We start from the raw sequence: 22,404 nt of genomic DNA, 5'->3' as shown, positions 1-22,404 counted from the left end.
GGATACATTCTACTTAGGCCCCTGAAAAGCTGTAGATTAAAATGCTATGTACCACTTAGCTGTGGCTGACACACTAAAATGGACAATTGCAACAGTTCAGCAGATAGCGTTTTAACAAAAGTAAAGTATCCTAGAGATTTTTGTTGGTTTGGTTCTCTAAAGAAACATGCTTGGTTCACTTCTTGTATTCCATTTTTTAAGCCTTATGACTTTGAAAAGATACGGTTTAGATCCAAGCAATACCCAAATAATGAAGATGCATTAAAAATAAAGGTCCTCAGGGGAATATAGGCCTAACGCAATAGGCGGTGCATGCTCAGGGCAGCCTCTACTGGCGCTGTACAGCTCTCTCGGGATGGCATACACCAGCAGTCCAGCTACCAGAGTCGGCAGGAATCTGTGCCTCTGTTCATCGTGGAATTGGATGGACAGTTGAAAGCTTTCTGGAATTCTTCAAAGTTGCTAATTGCACCATTGACCCTAAAAAAGATATTTAATGTCATTTAATTCTTATATATCAACAGGTTCTTATTAAAAGTGTAGCAGCATATTATTAGAAGGGATGTTGCAGTAATTTAATCTCTGTATAGGGCAGATAACTGAAGCCCCAAATGTTTAAGTAAGCTTCCAAAACAATTTAACAGAGCTAAGACTAGAACCAGCACCTCCTCAATACCAGGCAAACAATCCTATTCATCTTCCAAATATTTTCAAATTCCTATAAACTGTAGGATTTACAGTTCCAATATAATGAGTACAAGATTGTATAATCCTAAACCTTTACAAATGCCTATAAACTGTAGAATTTACCGATACTTAGCTTCTCTATTTCTTTTATCTTTTTAGGGAAGGTATAACTGATATAAAGTGCACATGTCTTAAATGTAAAGCCCATAGTTGTTGTTTTTTCATGTGTATAACATACCCATGTTACTATCACTCAGATCAAAACATGAGATATTTCTAGCACCTAGACAGCTCCCTAGTGTGCCCTACCAGTAGCACCTCCAAGGATAGCGCCTAGTCTGACTTCTATAGCCATAGATTAGTTTTACCTGTTTTTGAACTTCATATGAATGGAACCACACAGTAGGCACTCTTTTGTCACTGATTTCTTTTATTCAATATTTATGTCTGTAAGATTCAACCATGTTGTTGCTATCACTATCTTTAAAGAACCCATTCATTCTACACGAACACTTTATCTAAATTCCTATTATGTTTGAAGGCTCATATGTATCTAGAATCTGGTTCATGTAACAAACCAATGAATGGTGTCTAGTAGTTATTAGTGAGTAATGCTTTATTGGCATTAACTTCAAAATCTGGGGTTCTTGCAAGTTCCCTCAACTGCAGTAAAGGCTGCAGATTCCTACTTAGCACTCTGGTTGTAACTGCCTTGTGGAAGTAGTATTTCCATTGTGTGATTTCTGCCGTACTCAAAATAAACAGTTATTGCAAATATCACTAATAAGCCAGCAGAAAACTCCCTCTTCATTTATTTCTTACTCAACTGCATGTTCAAAGGGCTGACTTGAAAGATTCAGCATTCTCAGTCACTATTTCTTCCCTAATGACTTCTTTACCTATGAGCATCTGAATGAATATAATGGCCAATATCCAAAAAACATCCCCATAATCTCCTGTGTTTTAGCTGAGATGTGTAGGTAGGGATGGATATTTCATGGTGTGATTCATGCTGAGTAAGTGTTAAAGATAGAATTTAGTTGATAATTAGTGAGTATGCTCTGCAAAAGTATCAGCTAAAATCCAACATTATAGGCAACTAGTTAGTAAAAGGAAATTCGTTTCTAAGAACTTATCTGTTGAGTAATTAATCTACCACATTTGTCAGAGGGCGCACATTTTAGTCCATTAGAGACTGTCAGCATTCTTGACAGTTTAGGCTAGTGGGGGAGAATTTCTAACACAGTGATTAGATTTTATGCTATTGGGTAATTTACAGTCAATTTCTGAAGCATGTTTAAGGCAAGGTTTTAGGAATAACATTTTAAAATATAGGAGAAATTTTAGATTTTCTTGCAATATGCTAATGGACTCATTTAAACATTAAATATAAAAATATACAGATATAATATTCTAAGAGAATGAATAAATATAGTTAAGGTTTCCTATATTTCCCATTATAATTCTTGTCCTCTACTATAGAAATTTCCCTCAAACTATGCTAGTCATCCAGCACAGGCTAAGTAATATCAACCTTAATTTTATTTTTACTTAATATTTTATACATTTTGACAATTAAATAAGATTGTTGCTCATAATCCGTTTCCCTTCATATGTAAGCAAATGTTTCAAAATAACATTCAAACTAAAAGCCAAAATACAGAGCTTTTGACTCTAGATATGAATTATAATAGCTTAATATGACCATATATCCTCCTTTGTGTTCAGAGCTATTCAGAAAATGGGCATTCATTTATGTTTGTTGGTCGGCTGCATAAAGAACCAGATGCATTAAATAGTATATCCTATAACACAAAATAAACCAGAGCTCTCAGTGTTTTAAGGCACAGTACGTAAGATCACATCCTTGTCTAAGAAGAGACTTTTTGGGCCCATGCTTAGTTTCTATTTGGCCAGTATTTTTGCCTGTAAAATGGAGATATCACAATTCACAATACAGGCTTTGGTTCAAATCACCTATTTGGTAAAGCGCTGAGATGGCTGCATAGGGGAGGAGGAGGGGAGATGCACATTAAAAACTAGTGTTAAAAAAAAACAAAAAACTACTGTCACCCATTCGCCCTTTTACCTAAACTCAGGAGGGCTGTGAGCACCAATTTGGACTTGTTCTCGGGCAGCTTCCGGTCTATAGGAATTGCACCTGACCTAGAAGAGAAAAGCATACTGGTAATTACATTTCCATTCCAATTACACATTTTCTACTGCTTTAACTGCTCCAAATTATACTGAAGAGTAATTTTAGACTCAATGGATGACAATTTTAGTAAATCAAATAAAACCTTAATCTGTAGTAACATCTATTATTCTAATCCCTGGAGTAGGTTTTATCATTGTAAATAATTCCACAATTTGAGTAAATTAGGAAGGTTTCCAGACAAATGCTATAAATCAAGAGAACTCTATATATGCCCAGGAATCAACCAATGTATTCATTCAATTAATATCATGCTTGGAATAGCCCTTATCAAATGTAACCATATTTGAGTCAATAAAATGAATCAACCACCATTATTGAGCATAGTCATGAGAAGTCAGTTTTTTGCTTGCCCTACCTTAGACCAGCCCTTTGATAGGAGGACACTTCTCTATCTACTTTGAAGTTAGGCATGGCTATATCACTTGCTCTGACCAATGAACTAGGAGAAGTGATATATGTCACTTCCTAGAGACGATTTAAAAACTGGCAGAAGTTTTAAGAGCCTTCAGAATAATTTAAGATGCTACACTAAGAACCAGTGCACATTTCCTCGTATTTCTTTCCTACTCCTGTGGTGACCATGGAAGCACATGTCAAGATAAAGACTCTAAAACCCAGGTCCTTGAGTAATAACGATGAGCAGAGACCCATTAATGACCGATGTTGGACACAGATCATGAACAAGAAATAAACTTCCCTTGTTTAGCTTGTCCCTGTACCATAACCTACTTAATCCTGACTTGAAGCATGTCTTGAAACATGATATAGTCTTGAAGTATGGAAAGAACTAGGACACGTGAATATGATTGGGGGGCGATTTAAAGTGGAGGAGAAAAGGGAAGCAAAGACATATTTGAGAAAAAATAAAAAGAGCAAGACACTCAACGTGGCTGGACTGTGGTGCCTAATGGGCAGCAATGGGAGACCAGGGTGATGGTGCCAGGTTTCTGAAATTCTGACCAATACCCTAAAGTGTTTAAATTATACCTAAACATCATTATGAGAGGGAAATGATAAAATCATATTTTAGAAAGCTGTATCTGTCAGGGGCATATAGAAGGAAATTAGAAACTAGTTAGAAGATTATTTATGTATGGGCCCCAGGAAGGTTCCCAATAAATATCCACTAAATGAGTAGAAATGGGAATGGAAAGAAGTAGAAAAGGTAAGAAGATCTGAAGGGGAAAATTGGCAGGTCACAGGAACTATAGGGACATAGAAAGCAGGAAAGGCGATATGATGCTATCACTTTTCATAAAGATAAACCATCAGTCTCTGTGGTTCTAAAGTTAACTTTGAAGATGTTTTTTCTAATATGATTCCTTAATTTCCTCAGAAGCTAGCTACTGTGAAGTTGTTTCTGGCACTCCATATTTCTTATATTCTTACACTAGAGGCCCAGTGCACAAATGTCGTGCATGGGAGGGGGGTCCCTCAGCCTGGCCTGCGCCCTCTTGCAGTCTGGGACCCCTTGAGGGATGTCCGCCTGCCAGCTTAGGCCCACTCAGCAGGCGGACATCCCCCGAGGGGCCTTAGCGCTGCCACAGCAGCTGCACTCGCCAGCCATGAGCTCAGCTTCTGGCTGAGTGGTGCTCCCCGTGGGGGTGAGGGGGCACTGAACACCAGGGGGCAGCTCCTGCGTTAAGCATCTGCCCCCTGGTGGTCAGTGTGCATCATAGCAACCAGTCATTCTGCTGTTTGGTAGATTTGCGTATTAGCCTTTTATTATATAGGATTATTGTATAGCATTGTCTTTGCTTCCTATATCATTTAAGAGAGTGCTAAAAACACATTATGGTTGTTACTGTTTTCCTAGGACCTTCTCAGGAGGGAAAATAACTTTGCTCCCTATAAGCAGACATATTTCAACGTGCAAGATATTTAAAATCTCCTCACTCTGTCAGTAGGAAAAGCTTTAAGATAAATTTCTCATTAGTGATATAAAATGGTTTTCCATGTTTCCTAAATCTCTTTAGTTTAAAAAAATCAGATATGGTTTGGAATTTTATTTGGAGACATTTCAAAAGTATGACTGTTAATGTTGCTATCAGTTTACTTCATTCATCTACAAGGAGCTGTTGTGAACTAGAATGTAACTAAGATGGACCTTAAGTTAGTAAGTAAGAACCTGAGTAAGAACTGATGGACCTTGCACTTTAGAGTAGGGGTCAGCAAACTTTTTCTGTAAAGGGAGAGACAGTAAATATTTTAGGTTTTGCTGACCATAAGATCTCTTTCAACTACTCAACTCTGCTGTTGTAGCATAAAACCAGGCACGGACAATACGTAAAAGAAAGTGCATGGCTGTTTTCTAATGAAATGGCACTTATAAAAATAGACAGCAGGCCATATTTGGGTCCTAATTTGCTAATCCCAGCTCTAGAAAGTTCTGACTATGTGTGTGTGTGCTTATTTTAGATATATGACCCAGTACTGACCTATAACAAAGTCTCCTTCATTGAACTGTGTTAGTCTTATACTTATCAAGTGTCTTCAATATACCCAGCATCTTTGCTGGGTGCTATAGCGATACATAAGAAATGTAAGGATCCAGAAGATTAACTGTGAAGTTAAACTAGAAGTCTTCAACATTTTGAGAACAGTTAAATATTCAACTACATGGTAATGAATAAGTATAACAGAATTGGAGATTTACAAAAATGAGAACTGGAATCCTTGTGGAAGTGTATGGATGGTGTGGAGGAGGTGGAACTTGACATGGATCCTAAAGGATAAATATGGGATTCAATAATCTGAGGAGGGGGGAGTAGACAGAGGGTCACATTATAGAAGGAAAATCAAAATCAAAGCCAAAGAGACAGTAATGGGCATGGCATGATGGGGTGGAAGTGAGGCCACCTTCCCAGCAAAAGATGAGTCTTATGGAGCTGTGGGAATTAAGAGCTGGTGGGTAGAGTTGGATAAGACTGAGAACTTTTTAAAGGTAACTGAAAGTGTTTGGACTCAATGTGTTAGGACTTGAGAGCCACTGCAGTTCTTTAGCTGGTCAGTAATGAAATGAAAGTGCTATTTCAGTGGTATGTAAGACAGACAGTGTTGGAAATATGCCAAAGTCTGGAAAACATGCCGTAAGGCTGATGGAATAATCCAGAGTAAAAAAGATCAAGGCCTAGCCTATAGATGACGAAATAGGGTAATGGGGAGAAAGAGAGGCTGAATCTGAAGAGCAGTTAAAAGAATAAAACATCTAGCTTTTGGGGCATATGTCATAAAAACAAGGATAGATAAATCAAATAAGACCTAAGAATCCAGATTTTCTAAGCAGGAAGACCCAAAGACTGGGGGTCTGTTAAAAGAAATGGGAAAACTAAAAAGAAAAGTCATTTTGTTCATGATTACACTTTTGCTGATATTGGGTCAGTAAATGATAATTTATTGAGAGCTGTCATGTTCAGCTTTTAGAAATAAAAGACCCCAGACAGGTGAGAGTCATTTAATCAGAGTTAACTGAAGGAGACATGGGAATGCATGAACTTACTGAGAGGGAATACTAAGACTTAGGAACCAAAGGTTGTACTGATGAAAATTCTTGTCTAGTGTTGAGCATACAGATACACATCTGCCCACTTGAGGCCGTGTGTCAGAACCTTCCACAATTCATCTCTGAGTTTTTGAACATGAGGCCTACACATTTGTGACATAAACCACTAAAACAGTTAATAGCAACGAATTAGCACTTGCTTCATTAGCCAAAGACTGGAACTCAGAATTGTGCCTTATTTAGTGCACTTCTTTCTATTTCTGCTCAGAGAGCCTATTAAACTCACAAAAGAGTTAGATGACTCTTCTTGCCTTTATTGTTGTTGTTTTCAGCTCTAATAGTCATCATATATTCATTTGACAGTTGAGAACACCAATGAATGAGTCACTAGAAATGGTTATTAATAGTATCAAATAGTAACATTGAGAAGTCAGGCTATATTACACAAATACCAAGTGAGTTACCATAGTAACCCTTGATTTTTAAAAAAAGCCAATAAACTTTGATTCAATCAATTAATTATGTCTCATAATTGGGGGACTGGGTGAAAAAGGTGAAGGGATTAAGAAAGTACAAATTGGTAGTCCAAAAATAGTTCCAGGGATATAAAGTACAGCATAGGGAATCCTATATAATGAAAGTGTAGTATGCAAATTGTCCCCTCGACCGGGAGTTCATCCAGGAGTTCGACCAGGGGGCAGTGCCGGCCAGGGAAAGGGAGGGAGGACCGAGGCAGTGGCTGTGGTGGCAGGAGACTGGGGGAAGGGAGGGAGTGCCCAGCTGGCAGCTGGCAGCTGGCAGCTGCTAGGGACCCTACCAGTGCATGTATTTCATGCACTGGGCCTCTAGTATAGTGAATAATATTGTAATAACTATATGTGGTCCAGGTGGGTACTGGAAATATCATGGGCAAGGTTTTGTAAAGTATGTGATTATCTAACTAATATGCTGTACACCTGAAACTAACACAAAATAATACTGAATGTAAAAAATGTGTCCAATTAAAGAAAAATCAGCTAAAACTTTATGTCTCATAGAACACTTAAAAAATAAAAAATACCCAGATGGAATGGCTCAGTGGTTGAGTGTGGACCTATGAACCAGGAGATCACAGTTTGATTCCCAGTCAGGGCACATGCCCAGGATGCGGGCTAGATACGCAGTGTGAGGCATGCAGGAGGCAGCCGATCAATGATGCTCTCTCATCATTGATGTTTCTATCTCTCTCTCCCTCTCCCTTCCGCTCTGAAATAAATAAAAGTATTTTTTAAATGAAATTTACCCTGAAAACAAGCAGCAAGATAAAATTTCAGCTAAAATCAAAGTTATGCCATTAAGGGGAGAAACCAAGATGCGGCATAGGTAAACACCTAAACTGCTGCCTTGCGCAACAATTTCAAAACTACAACTAAATGACAAAACGGACATCATTCAGAACCACAGGAAGGATGGCTGAGTGGAAATTCTACAACTAGAAGGAAAGAGAAAGCACACTGAGACTCAGAGGAGCTGCAGGAGGCAGAGGTACTGAGACGCGCTCGCGGAGAGGAATGGCAACTGAGTGCGCAGCTGGTTTTCTCAAGCATGAGGGAGACAAAAGCTCCTGACTGTGCTGAACTCCAGTTCTGGGCGAGTTTCTAGGAACCCAGACTCATTCAGGGAGAAACTGGACTATCTGGCAGTGGGCGGAACTCGAGGGCGGCTTTCTCTCACAGGTGCTTGCAGCAATTACCATGGAACACTGAGACACAGGGGCATATTAGGGCAGGGCTACGGGAAACCAATGATGTCTGCTCAGCCCTGAGACTCCGCCCCATCCAAGCTGAGCACAGAGGCTTTTGCAAGTCTTGTCTCATAAGGGTGTCTCCAACACAGAAGTTCTCTGAGCATAGACACAGCTGATCCTCACAGCCAATTGGCCTGGAGGTCAATTCCTCCCAGTGATACCAACAACAATCAAGGCTTAACTACAACAAGGCTGTACACACAGCCCACAGTGGGATGCACCAAGAGTGTCCACCTCAGGTAACTGGGGGAGGCTGAGCCACTGGGCCTTATAGGACACCTAGCACACAAAGCCACTCTATCAACTCAGGGAAGCAGCGAAAATGCGGAGACAATGAAACAGATCACAAATGAAAGAAATGGAGGAAAGCAAACAACTGGATATAGAGTTCAAAACCACAGTTATAAGGTTTTTCAAGAATTTCCTAGAAAAGGCCCATAAATTTAGCGAGACCCTCGAGGATATGAAAAAGAACCAACTAGAAATTAAGCACACACTGACTGAAATATGAAATATTATACAGAGATCTAACAGCAGACTAGATGATCGTAAGAATCAAGTCAAAGATCTGAAATACAAAGAAGCAAAAACACTCAACCGGAAAAGCAAAAAGCAAAAAGAATCCAAAAATATGAAGATAGTGTAAGGAGCCTCTGGGACAACTTCAAGTGTACCAACATCAGAATTATGGGGGTGCAAGAAGAGAGAGAGCAAGATACTGAAAACCTATTTGAAGAAATAATGACCGAAAACTTCCCCCACCTGGTGAAAGAAATAGACTTACAAGTCCAGGAAGCGCACAGAACCCCAAACAAAAGGAATCCAAAGAGGACCACACCAAGACACATCATAATTAAAATGCCAAGAGCAAAAGACAATGAAAGAATATTAAAAGCAGCAAGAGAAAAACAGTTAGTTACCTACAAGGGAGCACCCATACGATTGTCAGCTGATTTCTCAACAGAAACTATGCAGGCCAGACGGGAGTGGCAAGAAATATTCCAAGTGATGAATAGCAAGAACCTACAACCAAGAGTACTCTACCCAGCAAAGCTATCATTCAGAATTGAAGGTCAGATAAAGAGCTTCACAGATAAGAAAAAGCTAAAGGGGTTCATCACCACCAAACCAGTATTATATGAAATGCTGAAAGGTATTCTTTAAGAAGAGAAGAAGGAAAAGGTAAAGATAAAAATTATGAACAACAAATACATATCTATCAACAAGTGAATCTAAAAATCAAGTGAATAAAAATATCTGATGGACATAATAAACTGGTGAATATAATAGAATCAGGGGCATAGAAAGGGAGTGGACTGACAATTCTCAGGGGGAAAGGGGTGTGGGGGGTGCAGAAAGAGACTGGACAAAAATTGTATACCTATGGATGAGGACAGTGGGGGGGTAAGGGCAGAGGGTGGGGTGGGAACCGGGTGGAGGGGAGCTATGGGGGAAAAAAGAGGAACAATTGTAATAACATGAACAATAAAGATTTATTAAATTTTAAAAAAAGTTATGCCATTAAACTTTTCTTACAAACTTTTGATCAAGGAAGCAAGCCAAAGTCCCACATTTCATCTTTGATGCCCCTTCCTTGTTCTACTCACATGAGCATAACTCAGGAAGAAGAGCTGGTTATTGGTGAATGTGATACCTGGCAGCAGAGGCTCCTCAACTCCCTGCCTCTTGTCATTTATCCATTTCCTATAAGCCTGGTGAGAGAAACAAAATGAATGATCCTCTGCAATGATGGATGGCTTTTCTCTTCCCATCCAGTGCAGAGATAGTAAATATATCCTCTACCATGTGCAAAATGTATTTTGTCAAAGTTTCCTTTAAGAAAACAAACCTGGAAATGCAAATCAATGTTGTATGGCTTAATAGTGAGGCAGATTCACCTGCAAAAAGACCTTACATTCAATAAATACCAAAGCAGTAGGGCCAAAGTGTTCAATAACTACCCTTCCTGGAAAAAAAATGTTCTCTCTCTTCCTACCAGGGAACAAACAAATCAAGCACAATGACAAAGCCTATGGAAATAAATTTTGGGGTCAACATACTGCCAATTTTTAAATTTTGCCACGTAAGAGGGAAAACAATAATCTTTAATAACCATCATCGTGTAGAAATAAAATATATTTTAACTATAATAGAGGAAGGATTTAATCTTGGAATAACACCCTGGTCTTTACATTGAATGGATTTAGCTTAATGAAAATCTTTCCATATCACCCTTATGTTTCTTGTTTAATCGCCAATCAGTGGATGATGAAAGCATTATTATGGATTCTTACCTGGCCCACTATATGAGAACCATTAGCCTCTGGTCATAATATATAAGTTTGATATTTTAAGGAAAACTCATATGAACCTAGCCCCCAGGAGATTTCTGTAGCCTGCTTTGATATTATTATGTATCTTTTATTATGTATCTGAAAACTATCTTTTAAATACATGATTTTTAATAATAAATATTATTGTTTAGGAAGTAACTTTACACCCTAAAAAGAAAAAAAAAAAAAAGAAATGCAGCTCTATTCATATAATAGAGTATAATACAGTCAATGGGGCAATATATTTCTACTTACAGAAATTCACAGAATTTACAGAAATCTAACTCCTCAAGAACATGACTATGCTGTAAATTGAGATGTACCCATACGGTGTTTTAGAGCTTAATTTAAAAAATCACAGCAAATGTTGTAGTACATACCCTAAAAGCTTCCCGCAGACCTCCATTATCGGCAATATTTTCTCCCAGGGTCCTCTTCCCTTTTACCTAATAAGAAGAAAAAGAAAAAAAGAGTGTTTCACAGTCAACTATCATTCAGCAAGAGGCATAAATATGATAGCAATAAAAGTGCCACATTTTAAAGAGAAAATTACATTCAATAAGTCAGAAGTAGTCATAATATATTTTGAGATAGAAAACTAACCCCAGCAAGGTGCTCCTGAATATAATAATTTCTATTTTATTATGCAACACATTTCTTTCTCACCAACCTCTTTATTCTCACCCATTTAACCAGCTCCAATAAAATGTTAAAAAATATTCTCAGTAACTCTAGTTTAAATGGGGAAAAATAAAAATGTCAATATACAGATTACTTTATCTGATTAACTCACATAATGTGAGTATTCTTTTCACTGTGTTCATGTTTCCAAAAATTTACCATCACATAGGAACAAGAGTTTCAGCCCAACCATCACCAGTTCACCTTCACCAATTTCCAAGAAAAATTAAAAAGAGAGTAGTTTTCAGGGGGAACAGGGGTCAAGGCTTGAAATATGTATGATAACTAGCCAAGCATGGTGAAGAAATTCTTCTAAATGTTTGAAGATTGTTCCTTAAACCCTTTTATAGGCTATGACAAAGAACAATCTAAACCAATACAGCCCACAAGCCAAAATCCAACCTGCTGCTGTGTTTGTGCAGGCTGCAAGGTAAGACTGGATTTTACATTGTTCAGTCTTTGGGGAGGAGGGATAGAAGAAAGCATAATATTTTGGGGTATGTGAAAATTATGTGAAGTTTAAATTTCAGTGTCCATAATTCAAGTTTTATTCGCACACAGCCATGCCTATTCATGTACATGTTGTCTGTGGCTGTTCTATCACTACTGTGGCAGGGTTGAGTTATTGCAACAGAGAACTTACAGCCCACAAAGCCTAAATTATTTACCAACTGGTCCTTTACAAAACAAAAGTTTGCCCATTCCTGCATCGGAGGCAGAATAATGTTCCCTGCCAAAAGATGCCTATGTCTAATCCCTGGAATCTGTGAAAATGTTACCTGATGTGACAAAAGATATTTTTAAAATATGATTAAGGTAAGGATATTGAGATGGAGACATTAGCCTGCATTGTTCAAGTAGGTCTAATTCTATATAACAAAAGCCTAATATGCAAATCAACTGAACGGCGGAATAACCGGTCAGCGGGGGGGGGGGGGGGTAGGGAGGATGGCGAGTGGGCAGTGCCAGGCCAGCCAAGGTGGGTGCCAGCAGGCAGAGGGAGGGGACAGCTATCAGTAGGCAGCGGCAGCTGCGGGGCGATGGGGGGTGGGGCTGGGCACTTGCCAGCAGGTGCTGTCCCCCAATCAGCCCCGCCAGTCAGCAGGCCTAAGCTGTCAGTCAGACATCCACCGAGGGCTCCCAGACTGCGAGAGGGTGCAGGCAGGGCTGAGGGATGCGCCCACCCGCCGAGTGCATGAATTTTCATGCACCAGGCCTCTAGTGTAATTATAAGGGTCCTTTTCAAATAGAGAAAAAAGAAGTCAAGAGAGTGAGTGTCTCAGAGTGATGCAATGTGAAAAGACTCAACCCAGCATTGCTGGTGCTGAAGAAGGAAAGGGCCCTGAGCCAAAGAATGTGGGCAGCCTGTAAAAGCTAGAAAAGGCAAGGAAACAGATTCTTCCCTAGAGCAGCTAGAAAATAAAGTAGTCCTATTGAGACCTGAGTCAGACATATAGAACTGTATAATAATAAAGTTGTATTATTTCAAGTCACAAAGTTTGTGGTGATTTGCTATAGTAGCAACAGGAAACAATATACCCTGTTCTAAACCTTCAAGCCATGGATCCTATCAACTCTTTATTTTCATGCTAGCCCAGTCACCCAAGTATCAGGCAATGCAAATGAATGAAAACAAGTCTTCAGGTAACATTGATCTCTATAATCACCCAGGACCTTCCCAGCTTCAGTCTCAAAAAGTTACCACTCCAGCTTTACATATTATCTTACACCACAAAAATTAACTCAAAAATGGATTAAAGACTTAAACACCTAAAACCATAAAACTCCTAGAAGAAAACAGGCAGTGAGAGCCCCCTTAACAGTGGTCTTTTTTTTTTTAATCTCCACCAAAAGCAAAAGCAAAAATGAACAAGTGGGACTACATCAAACTAAAATGCTTCTGCACAGCAAAGGAAACCATCAACAAAATTAAAAGGAAAAATACTGAAGGGAAGAAAATAATTGTACTAGTAAATCATGTATCAGATAAAGGGCTAATATATAAAATATACGAAGAACTCATACAGGAGTAAAAAATGGCGGCAGAATAGACAGACGTGTCCTGAGCCTTGTCCCGGAGCAGAAAGAAAGAACAGCTGAGGGTCGTATGGGGAATGTTTATTGGCGAGTTAAGGGACAGCTATACTCCAGGAGAAGGTGGGGGACTGCTGGACGGGGTTCCCCTGACCGGGCAGCCCCCACTGCTGCTGGGTTCCCTTCCAGAGAGACCGGCTTGGATGCGGAGACTGCGCCATCTTGAAAGAAAAAGTGAATGTTATCGGAAGCCTGAAAATCTACAACTGCGGCACCCACCGAACAGATTCGAACCCCAGAACACCGGTCCCCAATTGGCGCAAACATGCGGATTCAGAGGAGCTCTACACTCCACCATGGAATGGTCAGATTTCACCTGGGATAAGGTGAGGTCTCTGGTCCTGGCGGGAGAGAGAAATGCGTGCACTCCTGGAGCTGGAGGACCAGGGGAAGTCTGCGCCTAGAAAAATCCGTGGCTGTTGGGGCTGGCATGATCCGTGAATGTGGAAGGGGTCCTCAGAGCTGCTAACAGAAGGGAACTCTTAAAAGCAACCCATTTTGATCTGATGCAAAAGGACAGCCTAAAATTTTTAAAAGTGTGCCGGCTGCTTAGACACAAGGGGGAAAGGGGGACTGCACAGACTTACGCGCAGCCCTGATGTTCACACACTTGGGCTTTTTCCTCTTCAAATCCTTGCTTCTGATTACTGAGCCCAATACATAGGATCACCCAGTTGGGGACACCCTGGGAGACTGCAGGGGAAAGTTGTTTTTCTGGAACCTGGGGATCGGAGCGGGGAGTGACCGCCGGAGAGCCAGCTCTGGTGCAGCCCACTCCCACAAACCGAGTGCCACAGGGAAAGCAGGATCTAAGTACAGGCTAGAGAGGACCTATAGACCCAGAAGTCAATCCAGAAACACTGCCACTCAGGGGCTCAATCACAAATTGACTCTTGTGTAATCAAAAATAAAGGAATACAACAAATTAAGACACTGCCTGCTTAAAAAGTAGGACTGGCTTACAACAGTGAGGAGCAGTGGAATGCAGGGAACTGCAATACTGTCCTGACTGGGAAACAGGCGTGCCAAACAGAACAAAAGAGGAAGCACTACTGCACATTTTATTTTTTATTTTTTTTATTTTTATTTTTTTCATCTTTTACTTAAGAAACTAATTTTTTTTCCTGACTTGATTTTACTTTTTTAATTATTACATTTTTATTTTCAATCAGTATTATTACTACTACTATTTTACCTTTTTCTTAAAAAAGTGTCATTTTATTTTCTCTTTATTTTACTTTGAGATTAGTGTTCTACATTCTATTTTCATCTTTCTTTTAGCATCGTTTTACTCTATCTCAACTCTACCTTTATGCCATCACTCTCTTCCTAACTTTTCCCCTTTTGGTGTCCTGTTTCTCTTACCCTTTTCCTGCTTTAGATTTTCCCTATTCTTTCTGTTTAGCCCCAGTTAAAATTTCACCCTACTTAAATATCTAATTTCCAATCCCCTGCTCCAAGTCCATACACACCTCTCTCTTCTCTGTCTTAACTATCCAAAAAACTGTTTTTCTCTCTGTCCTTTTGTTGTTGTTTGCTTGAATGTTGATTATATCGATTTTTTATGCTTTTTTGTGAGATTGTTTTGCTTATTCTTTTTTGTTTTTTTTTGTTTGTTTGTTTGCTTTTCTTTTGTTTGTTTTTTGCTTTTGTTTTCCCTCACCTTGCTTGATATTTGTTGTCTGTAGTCTGTATTAATCTCCAGGTACTTGTTGCTGGTATTTGCTGGGATTAGTGGCTGTTCTATTGGAGTTTTAGTTTGTTCCCGTTTTCTTTCTTATTCTCTTTCTTTTCTCTCTTACTTTTTTTTCTCCCTTTTCCCAATTTCATTTTGGCACTCCTTTTTTTTTTCCTCTTCTTCTTTCTCTCCTATCCCCTAATTTGCCTTTCTCTGGTGGTCACCTTTATTAGAGGTTATTAATATCGTGAATACATTTCTGTTCAGTGCCTTGTGTGTGGTACCTGGTTGTGTTGTACTTTGTGCCTTTAAATCAACGCAGGAGAGAGAGAACTACATAACCAGACACCCAGAGAAGAGAGATCATGGGGAGACAAAGAAACAGCCCACATATGAAAGAAAAGCAGGTATCACCAGAAAAGGAAGTAAACGAAATGGAGGCAAGCAACCTGTCAGAGAAAGAATTCAGAGAAATGGTCATAAGGTGGCTGAAAAGAATGGAAGACAAATTTAACAATATGTGTAAGAACCAAGAGGAAATGAAGAAGAATCAAGAAAAATGAAAAATGACACTACTGTGTAAAGAACGCAATAGACAGCATCAAGAGTAGACTAGAAGAAGCAGAGGACCGCATCAGTGAGCTAGAAGACAAGGTGGGGAAAAATACCCAAATAGAGCAGCTTCTAGAAAAAAAAAATTAAAAATCAGGAGGAGAGCCTAAGGGAACTTTGGAACAACACGAAACTAAACAACATCCGCATAATAGGGGTTCCAGAAGGAGAGGAAACTGAACAAGGAATAGAAAACCTGTTTGAAGCAATAATGACAGAAAACTTTCCTGATAGAGGGAAGAAAAAATGCACACAAATCTAAGAAGCTCACAGAGTCCCAAGCAAAATGAACCCCAAAAGACCGACACCAAGGCACATTATAATTAAATTGGCAAACACCAACGACAAAGTAAGAATCTTAAAAGCGGCCAGAGAGAGACAGAAAGTTACATACAAAGGAACCCCCATCAGAATAGCAACTGATTTCTCAACAGAAACCCATCAGGCCAGAAGGGAATGGAATGAAATATACAAAGTCATGCAAAGGAAGGGTCTGAATCCAAGAATACTGTAACTAGCAAGGCTATCAATCAAAATTCAAGGTGAAATCAGGAGCTTCACAGACAAAAAAGGACTAAGGGAATTTATTACCACCAAACCAGCAATGCAAGAAATGCTAAAGGGTCTACTGTAAAAAAAAAAAAAAAGAAAGAAAGAAAGAAAGAAAGAAATAGGAAGCGAAGGAGGAACACAAGGGTAAAGAATAAAAATGGCAACAAATGGCAGCAATTTAAAAAGGACATGAAAGGATTTAATCCCTTCCACTGTGTAGAGGGCCCCCTGGGAAGGCACCTGAGCATTCTATATTGGCTCCTCTTGCCCTTTTGGCCAAGAGGGACCCTCTTCTCACAATCCAATTGCCCACAGCTGTTGCCTGAGCTTTCTGTTCATGCTGAGGTTGAAGCCTCGTGGTGGCTGGTACCATGGATCTGTCTCTCGCCCAGTGGGGTGAGCTGGGCCCTCCCTGGAGAAGAAACCTGGGTTCCCCAAGATATGTGATCAGTGCCGGGGCCCCGCCAGCAGGCGAGGGGATCCCAGGCAGGTGCTGGGCGTGGAGTCCACGGGGGGATAGGCTACCAAGGAGACAGAACTGAACCTCGCATCACCCTGCTTGGCCCCGGAGGATGGCTGGTTAGCCAGAGATGGGTAAGATTCCTCAGGGAAGGAACAACCTAAGACAGGCACAGTCGCAGAAGGGCCATCAGGAGAGAACTTGGGGGTCAACAGAGGTGGGGCACAGACCCTCACCCCCCAACTTTGCAGGGGCCTAAAGCCTCACCCCTTCTGAGGGAGGTCTCCTGCCCCCATGACTGCTTTGCTTCCCATGCCCAGCTCAAATTGGGACCCAGGTAACAGAGACTTGGCCGACAGCAACTGCCCTCTCACTGAAACAAGACTAAGTTTGAGTTGTCTTGTACCCATGGTGTGGGGAAGTGGGTTTTTGATATCTAAATCCAGCCTAGCACCAGGAATGCTCAGGGCCTACTCAAGAAGGCAAATAATCCTTTCCACTAATATTTACAGTAAAATAAGATTGTTATTAGAGTATTAAATTTAACAGTAAAATAATAGTCAAGTTCTCAGAATAATTTAAATTGGCTAATTGAAATAAGTGAATATTTTAGAAAAATTAATGGTACTGGATAAAAAGAAGTTCCTAAAGTGTTAACTAAAATTTTTATTGGTAGTTCATCTCATGGTAAAATTGTTTAACATGTAATGAACCTAAAGCAGTCATATTTTAGTGCAAAAAATTAAAATTTAAAAGCTATCAAGACTACATTTATAACATTTCCAAAAGCCTCCTAATATTTAAATAAAAAAGGGGGGGTAGTAGAAGAATATCATGTAAGGAAAAATATCCTGTAAGTAAATTACATCTAGAAAATTTTTACTTTAGAAAATTAACTTTCATTTGTAATGCTAACAGCAAGACACCCATAAAAAACACACATGGTGTCAAAACAAGCCAAAGGAAAATCGTTTGGGCAAAAAATGAAAAAGGTTCCCAAGTCAAATTTATAGAAAAGATTCCTTTATTAACTTTTGGTCGAGAATATGTTTGTATATTTTCAGAAAACAACTCCAAGACCATGTGGATTCCTGCAACAGAGAGGAATTGACAGGACTGCTCCAGCCATGAAGACAGAAGAGAAAGAGTCCAGAGATGGAAGACGCTGACGATGCCTTGCCATACTAGCAATCAGCAGCTGTGCGTCGCTGCAGGTTGCCCAGGACCAAACCAGAGAGGGTCGGACCTGCATTACCACCATTTGTCCACCATCCAGAACTGAAATATCATTGCTGACATGTACACATAAGGAACTATTTGACATTGATATTGGGACTCAAAAGAACTGTTGGCCCAGAAAGAAACTCACTACAGACTGATTCATTTACCTCTCAGCATAACCATTATTGCTTGTCTCATTTTTGGTTCTTATAAGTGTATTTCTAGTATCACATGATCTCACTCATCTAGGGGAAATGATAAGCAACATAAACTGATGAACAAAAACAGACCCGGAGACAGGGAAGCATCAATCAGACTGTCAAACCTCAGAGGGAAGGTAGGGGAGGGTGGGGGTAAGGGGGAGAGATCAACCAAAGGACATGTGTACATGCATATAAGCCTAACCAGTGATCACAGACAACAGGGGGGTGGGGGCATGCGTGGGGAGGGGTTTCAGATGGGAATGGGGGAATGAGGCCAAATATGTGATAGCTTAATCAATAAAGAATTTTTTTTAAAAAATGGCAACAAATAAGTACCTATCAATAATAACTTTAAATGTAAATGGATTAAATGCCCCAATCAAAAGACACAGGGTAACGGATTTGATAAGAAAACAAGACCCATATATCTACTGCCTACAAGAAACACACCTCAGAAAAAAAGATGCACACAGACTGAGAGTGAAGGGATGGAAAAAGGTTTTTCAGGCGAATGGAAATGAAAAAAAAGCTGGGGTAGCAATACTTATATCTGACAAATTAGATCGCAAAGTGAAGGACATAACAAGAGATAAGGAAGGCCACTTCATAATACTATAGGGATCAATCCAACAAAAAGAAATAACTCTGATAAACATATATGCACCCAATACAGGAACACCCAAATAGATAAAAAAAACTCCTAGAGGATATCAAGGGAGAGAATGACAGCAATATAATCATAGTAGGAGACTTGAATACCCCACTGTCACCATTGGACAAATCCTCTAAACAAAAAATCAGCAAAGAAACATCAATTCTAAATGATTCACTAGACCAGATGGAATTAATTGACATCTTCAGAAAATATCACCCAAAAGCCACAGAATATACATTCTTCTCAAATGCACATGGGTCATTTTCAAAGATAGACCATACACTGGGTCACAGGCAAAGTCTCTTCAAATTCAAGAAGATAGAAATCATAACAAGCATCTTCTCAGATCACAGTGGCATAAAACTGGAAATCAACTACAATAAAAACAATCCAAAGAAATCAAACGCATGGAGACTAAACAGCATGCTATTAAACAATGCCTGGGTTACCAGAGAGATCAAGGAAGAAATAAAAAACATCACTGCAACAAATCACAATGAAAACACAACAATCCAAAACCTATGGGACACAGCGAAAGCAGTCTTAAGAGAGAATTTCATAGCTATACAAGCCTACTGCAAAAAACAAGAAACAATGGTAATAAATTACCTAACCCTACAACTCAAAGAGTTAGAAAGAGAGCAACAAGAAAAGCCCAGTGTAAGCAGAAGGAGGGAAATAATAAAGATCAGAGCAGAGATAAATGACAGAAAGACCAAAAAAAACAATACAAAAGATCAACAAAACCAAGAGCTGGTTCTTTGAAAGGATAAACAAGACTGATGAACCTCTAGCCAGGCTCACCAAGAAGCAGAGAGAGAGGACCCAAATAAACAAAATCAGAAATGAAAGAGGTGAAATAACAACAGACCCCACCGAAATACAAAGGATTGTTAAAAAATACTATGAACAACTCTATTCCAACAAACTGGACAACCTGGAGAAAATGGACATATTCCTAGAAAAATATAACCTTCCAAAACTCAATCAGGAAGAATCTAAACATCTCAATAGGCCAATAACTAAGGAAGAAATTGAAGCAGTCATCAAAAAGCTTCCGGCAAACAAAAGCCCGGGGCCAGATGGCTTCACGGGGGAGTTTTACCAAACATTCAAGGAAGAACTAAAACCTATCCTCCTCAGACTATTCCAGAAAATTCAAGAGGAAGGAACACTTCCAAGCTCATTCTATGAAGCCAGCATCACTTTAATACCAAAACCAGATAAAGACAACACAATGAAAGAGAATTACAGGCCAATATCTCTCATGAACATAGATGCCAAAATCCTCAACAAAATTCTAGCAAATCGGATCCAGCAGTACATCAGAAAGATCATACACCATGACCAAGTAGGATTTATCCCAGGAATGCAAGGATGGTACAATATCCGCAAATCAATAAATGTGATACATCACATAAATTGAGAGATAAAAATCACATAGTCATATCAATTGATGCAGAAAAAGCATTTGACAAAATCCAACACCCTTTCTTGATAAAAACTCCCAACAAGGTGGGAATAGAAGGATCATACCTCAACATAATAAAAGCTATATATGATAAACCCACAGCTAACATATTCAATGGGCAAAAACTAAAACCATTTCCCCTAAGAAAAGGAACAAGAGAGGGATGCCCACTCTTACCACTCCTGTTCGACATAGTACTGGATGTATTAGCCATTGCAATTAGACAAGAAGAAGAAATAAAAGGCATCCAAATTGGAAAAGAAGTAAAGCTGTCCTTATTTGCAGATGACATGATATTGTACATAAAAAACCCAAAAGACTCCATCAAAAAACTAATAGATTTAATAAATGAATTCGGCAATGTAGCAGTATACAAAATTTACGCCAAGAAATCTATGGCATTTCTATACACCAATAGTGAACTTACAGAAAGAGAGACTAAAAAAGCAATCCCATTTACCATCGCACCAAAAAAATTAAGATACCTAGGAATAAACTTAACTAAGGAGGTAAAAGACCTATACATGGAAAACTACAGGACACTGAAAAAAGAGATAGAGGAAGACGTAAACAGATGGAAAAACATACCATGTTCATGGATTGGGAGAATCAACAGCATTAAAATGTCCATACTACCCAAAACAATCTATAGATTCAATGCACTCCCCATTAAAATACCAATGGCATATTTCACAGACCTAGAAAGAAGAACTCTCAAAAATTCATCTGGAATAAAAAAAAGACCCCGAATAGCCACAGCAATCCTGAGAAAGAAGAATATAGTAGGTGGGATCTCAATACCAGATTTCAAGCTGTATTACAAAGCCAATGTTCTCAAAACAGCCTGGTACTGGCACAAGAACAGACATATAGACCAATGGAATAGAATAGAGAATACAGATATCGACCCAAACCACTATGCTCAATTAATATTTCACAAAGGAGGCATGAACATACAATGAAGTCAAGACAGTCTCTTCAATAAATGGTGTTGAGAATATTGGACAGATACATATGAAACTAGACCACCAATTTACACCATACACAAAAATAAATTCAAAATGGATACAGGACTCAAACATAAGACGGGAAACCATTAAAAAATACTAGAGGAATCCACAGGCAGCAAAATCTCAGACATATGCCGAAAGAACTTCTTCACTGATACTGCTCCTAGGGCAATGGAAGCCAAAGAGAAAATAAACAAATGGGAATACATCAAAATAAAAAGCTTTTTCACAGCAAAAGAAACCATCAACAAAACAACAAGAAGGCCCCCTGTATGGGAGAACATATTTGCCAATGTTATCACTGATAAAGCTTTAATCTCCAACATCTACAGGCAACTTATACAACTTAATAAAAGGAAGATAAATGATCCAATAAAAAAAAATGGGCAACGGACCTAAATAGAATCTTTTCGAAAGAAGACAGAAGGAAGGCCAAGGACACATGAAAACATGCTCAAAGTCACTAATTATCTGAGAGATGCAAATCAAAACGATAATGCGGTACCATCTCACACCTGTCAGAATGGCTATCATCAACAAATCAACAAACAACAAGTGTTGGTGAGGATGTGGAGAAAAAGGAACCCTCGTGCACTGCTGGTGGGAATGCAGACTGGTGCAGCCACTTCGGAGAAGAGTATGGAGTTTCCTCAAAAAACTAAAAATGGAACTCCCATTTGACCCAATAATCCCACTCCTAGGAATATATCCCAAGAAACTAGAAACACCAATCAGAAAGGACATATGCACCCCTATGTTCATAGCAGCACAATTTACAATAGCTAAGATTTGGAAACAGCCTAGGTGCCTGTCAGCAGATGACTGGATCAGAAAACTATGGTACATCTACACAATGGAATACTATGCTGCCATAAAAGAGAAGGAATTCTTACCATTTGCAGCAACCTGGATGCAACTGGAGAGCATTATGCTAAGTGAAATAAGCCAGTCAATGAAAGAAAAATACCACATGATCTCACTCATTTGTGGATAATAAAGAACATTATAAACTGATGAACAAAAAGATAGATACAGAGGCAGTAAAGCATCAAACAGACTGTCAAATTACAGTGGGAAGGATAGGGAGTGGTGGGGGAGATAAGAGATCAACCGAAGGACTTGTATGCATGAATATAAGCATAACCAATGGACGCAAAACACTGGGGGATGAGGGCATGTATGGGAGAGGGATGTGGGTGGGCAATGGTAAGATATGTACACATAGAATACCTTAATAAAAA

The 22,404-nt window shown here is 39.3% G+C and overlaps 1 protein-coding gene across 2 annotated transcripts in view; it reads right to left on the bottom strand.

Annotated features, from left to right (window-relative positions):
- Positions 1–349: 349 nt before the first annotated feature.
- The window catches only part of PHEX (phosphate regulating endopeptidase X-linked), a gene marked incomplete at both ends in the record, with an annotated part of 212,089 nt that continues 190,034 nt past the window's right edge, over positions 350–22,404 (bottom strand). The window contains 4 exons of one of the 2 annotated variants that reach the window (XM_080652766.1): positions 350–480; positions 2,777–2,853; positions 9,801–9,905; positions 10,907–10,972. In XM_080652766.1, the coding sequence (XP_080508892.1) occupies positions 378–480; positions 2,777–2,853; positions 9,801–9,905; positions 10,907–10,972 (351 nt within the window). The remainder of the gene's footprint in view (positions 481–2,776; positions 2,854–9,800; positions 9,906–10,906; positions 10,973–22,404) is intronic. The other variant, XM_080652767.1, reaches the window with a different exon arrangement.

Source organism: Plecotus auritus (genome assembly GCF_963455305.1).
Source record: "Plecotus auritus genome assembly, chromosome: X".
NCBI classification, from domain to species: Eukaryota; Metazoa; Chordata; class Mammalia; order Chiroptera; family Vespertilionidae; genus Plecotus; species Plecotus auritus.
This window is presented reverse-complemented; position numbering and strand designations above follow the sequence as displayed.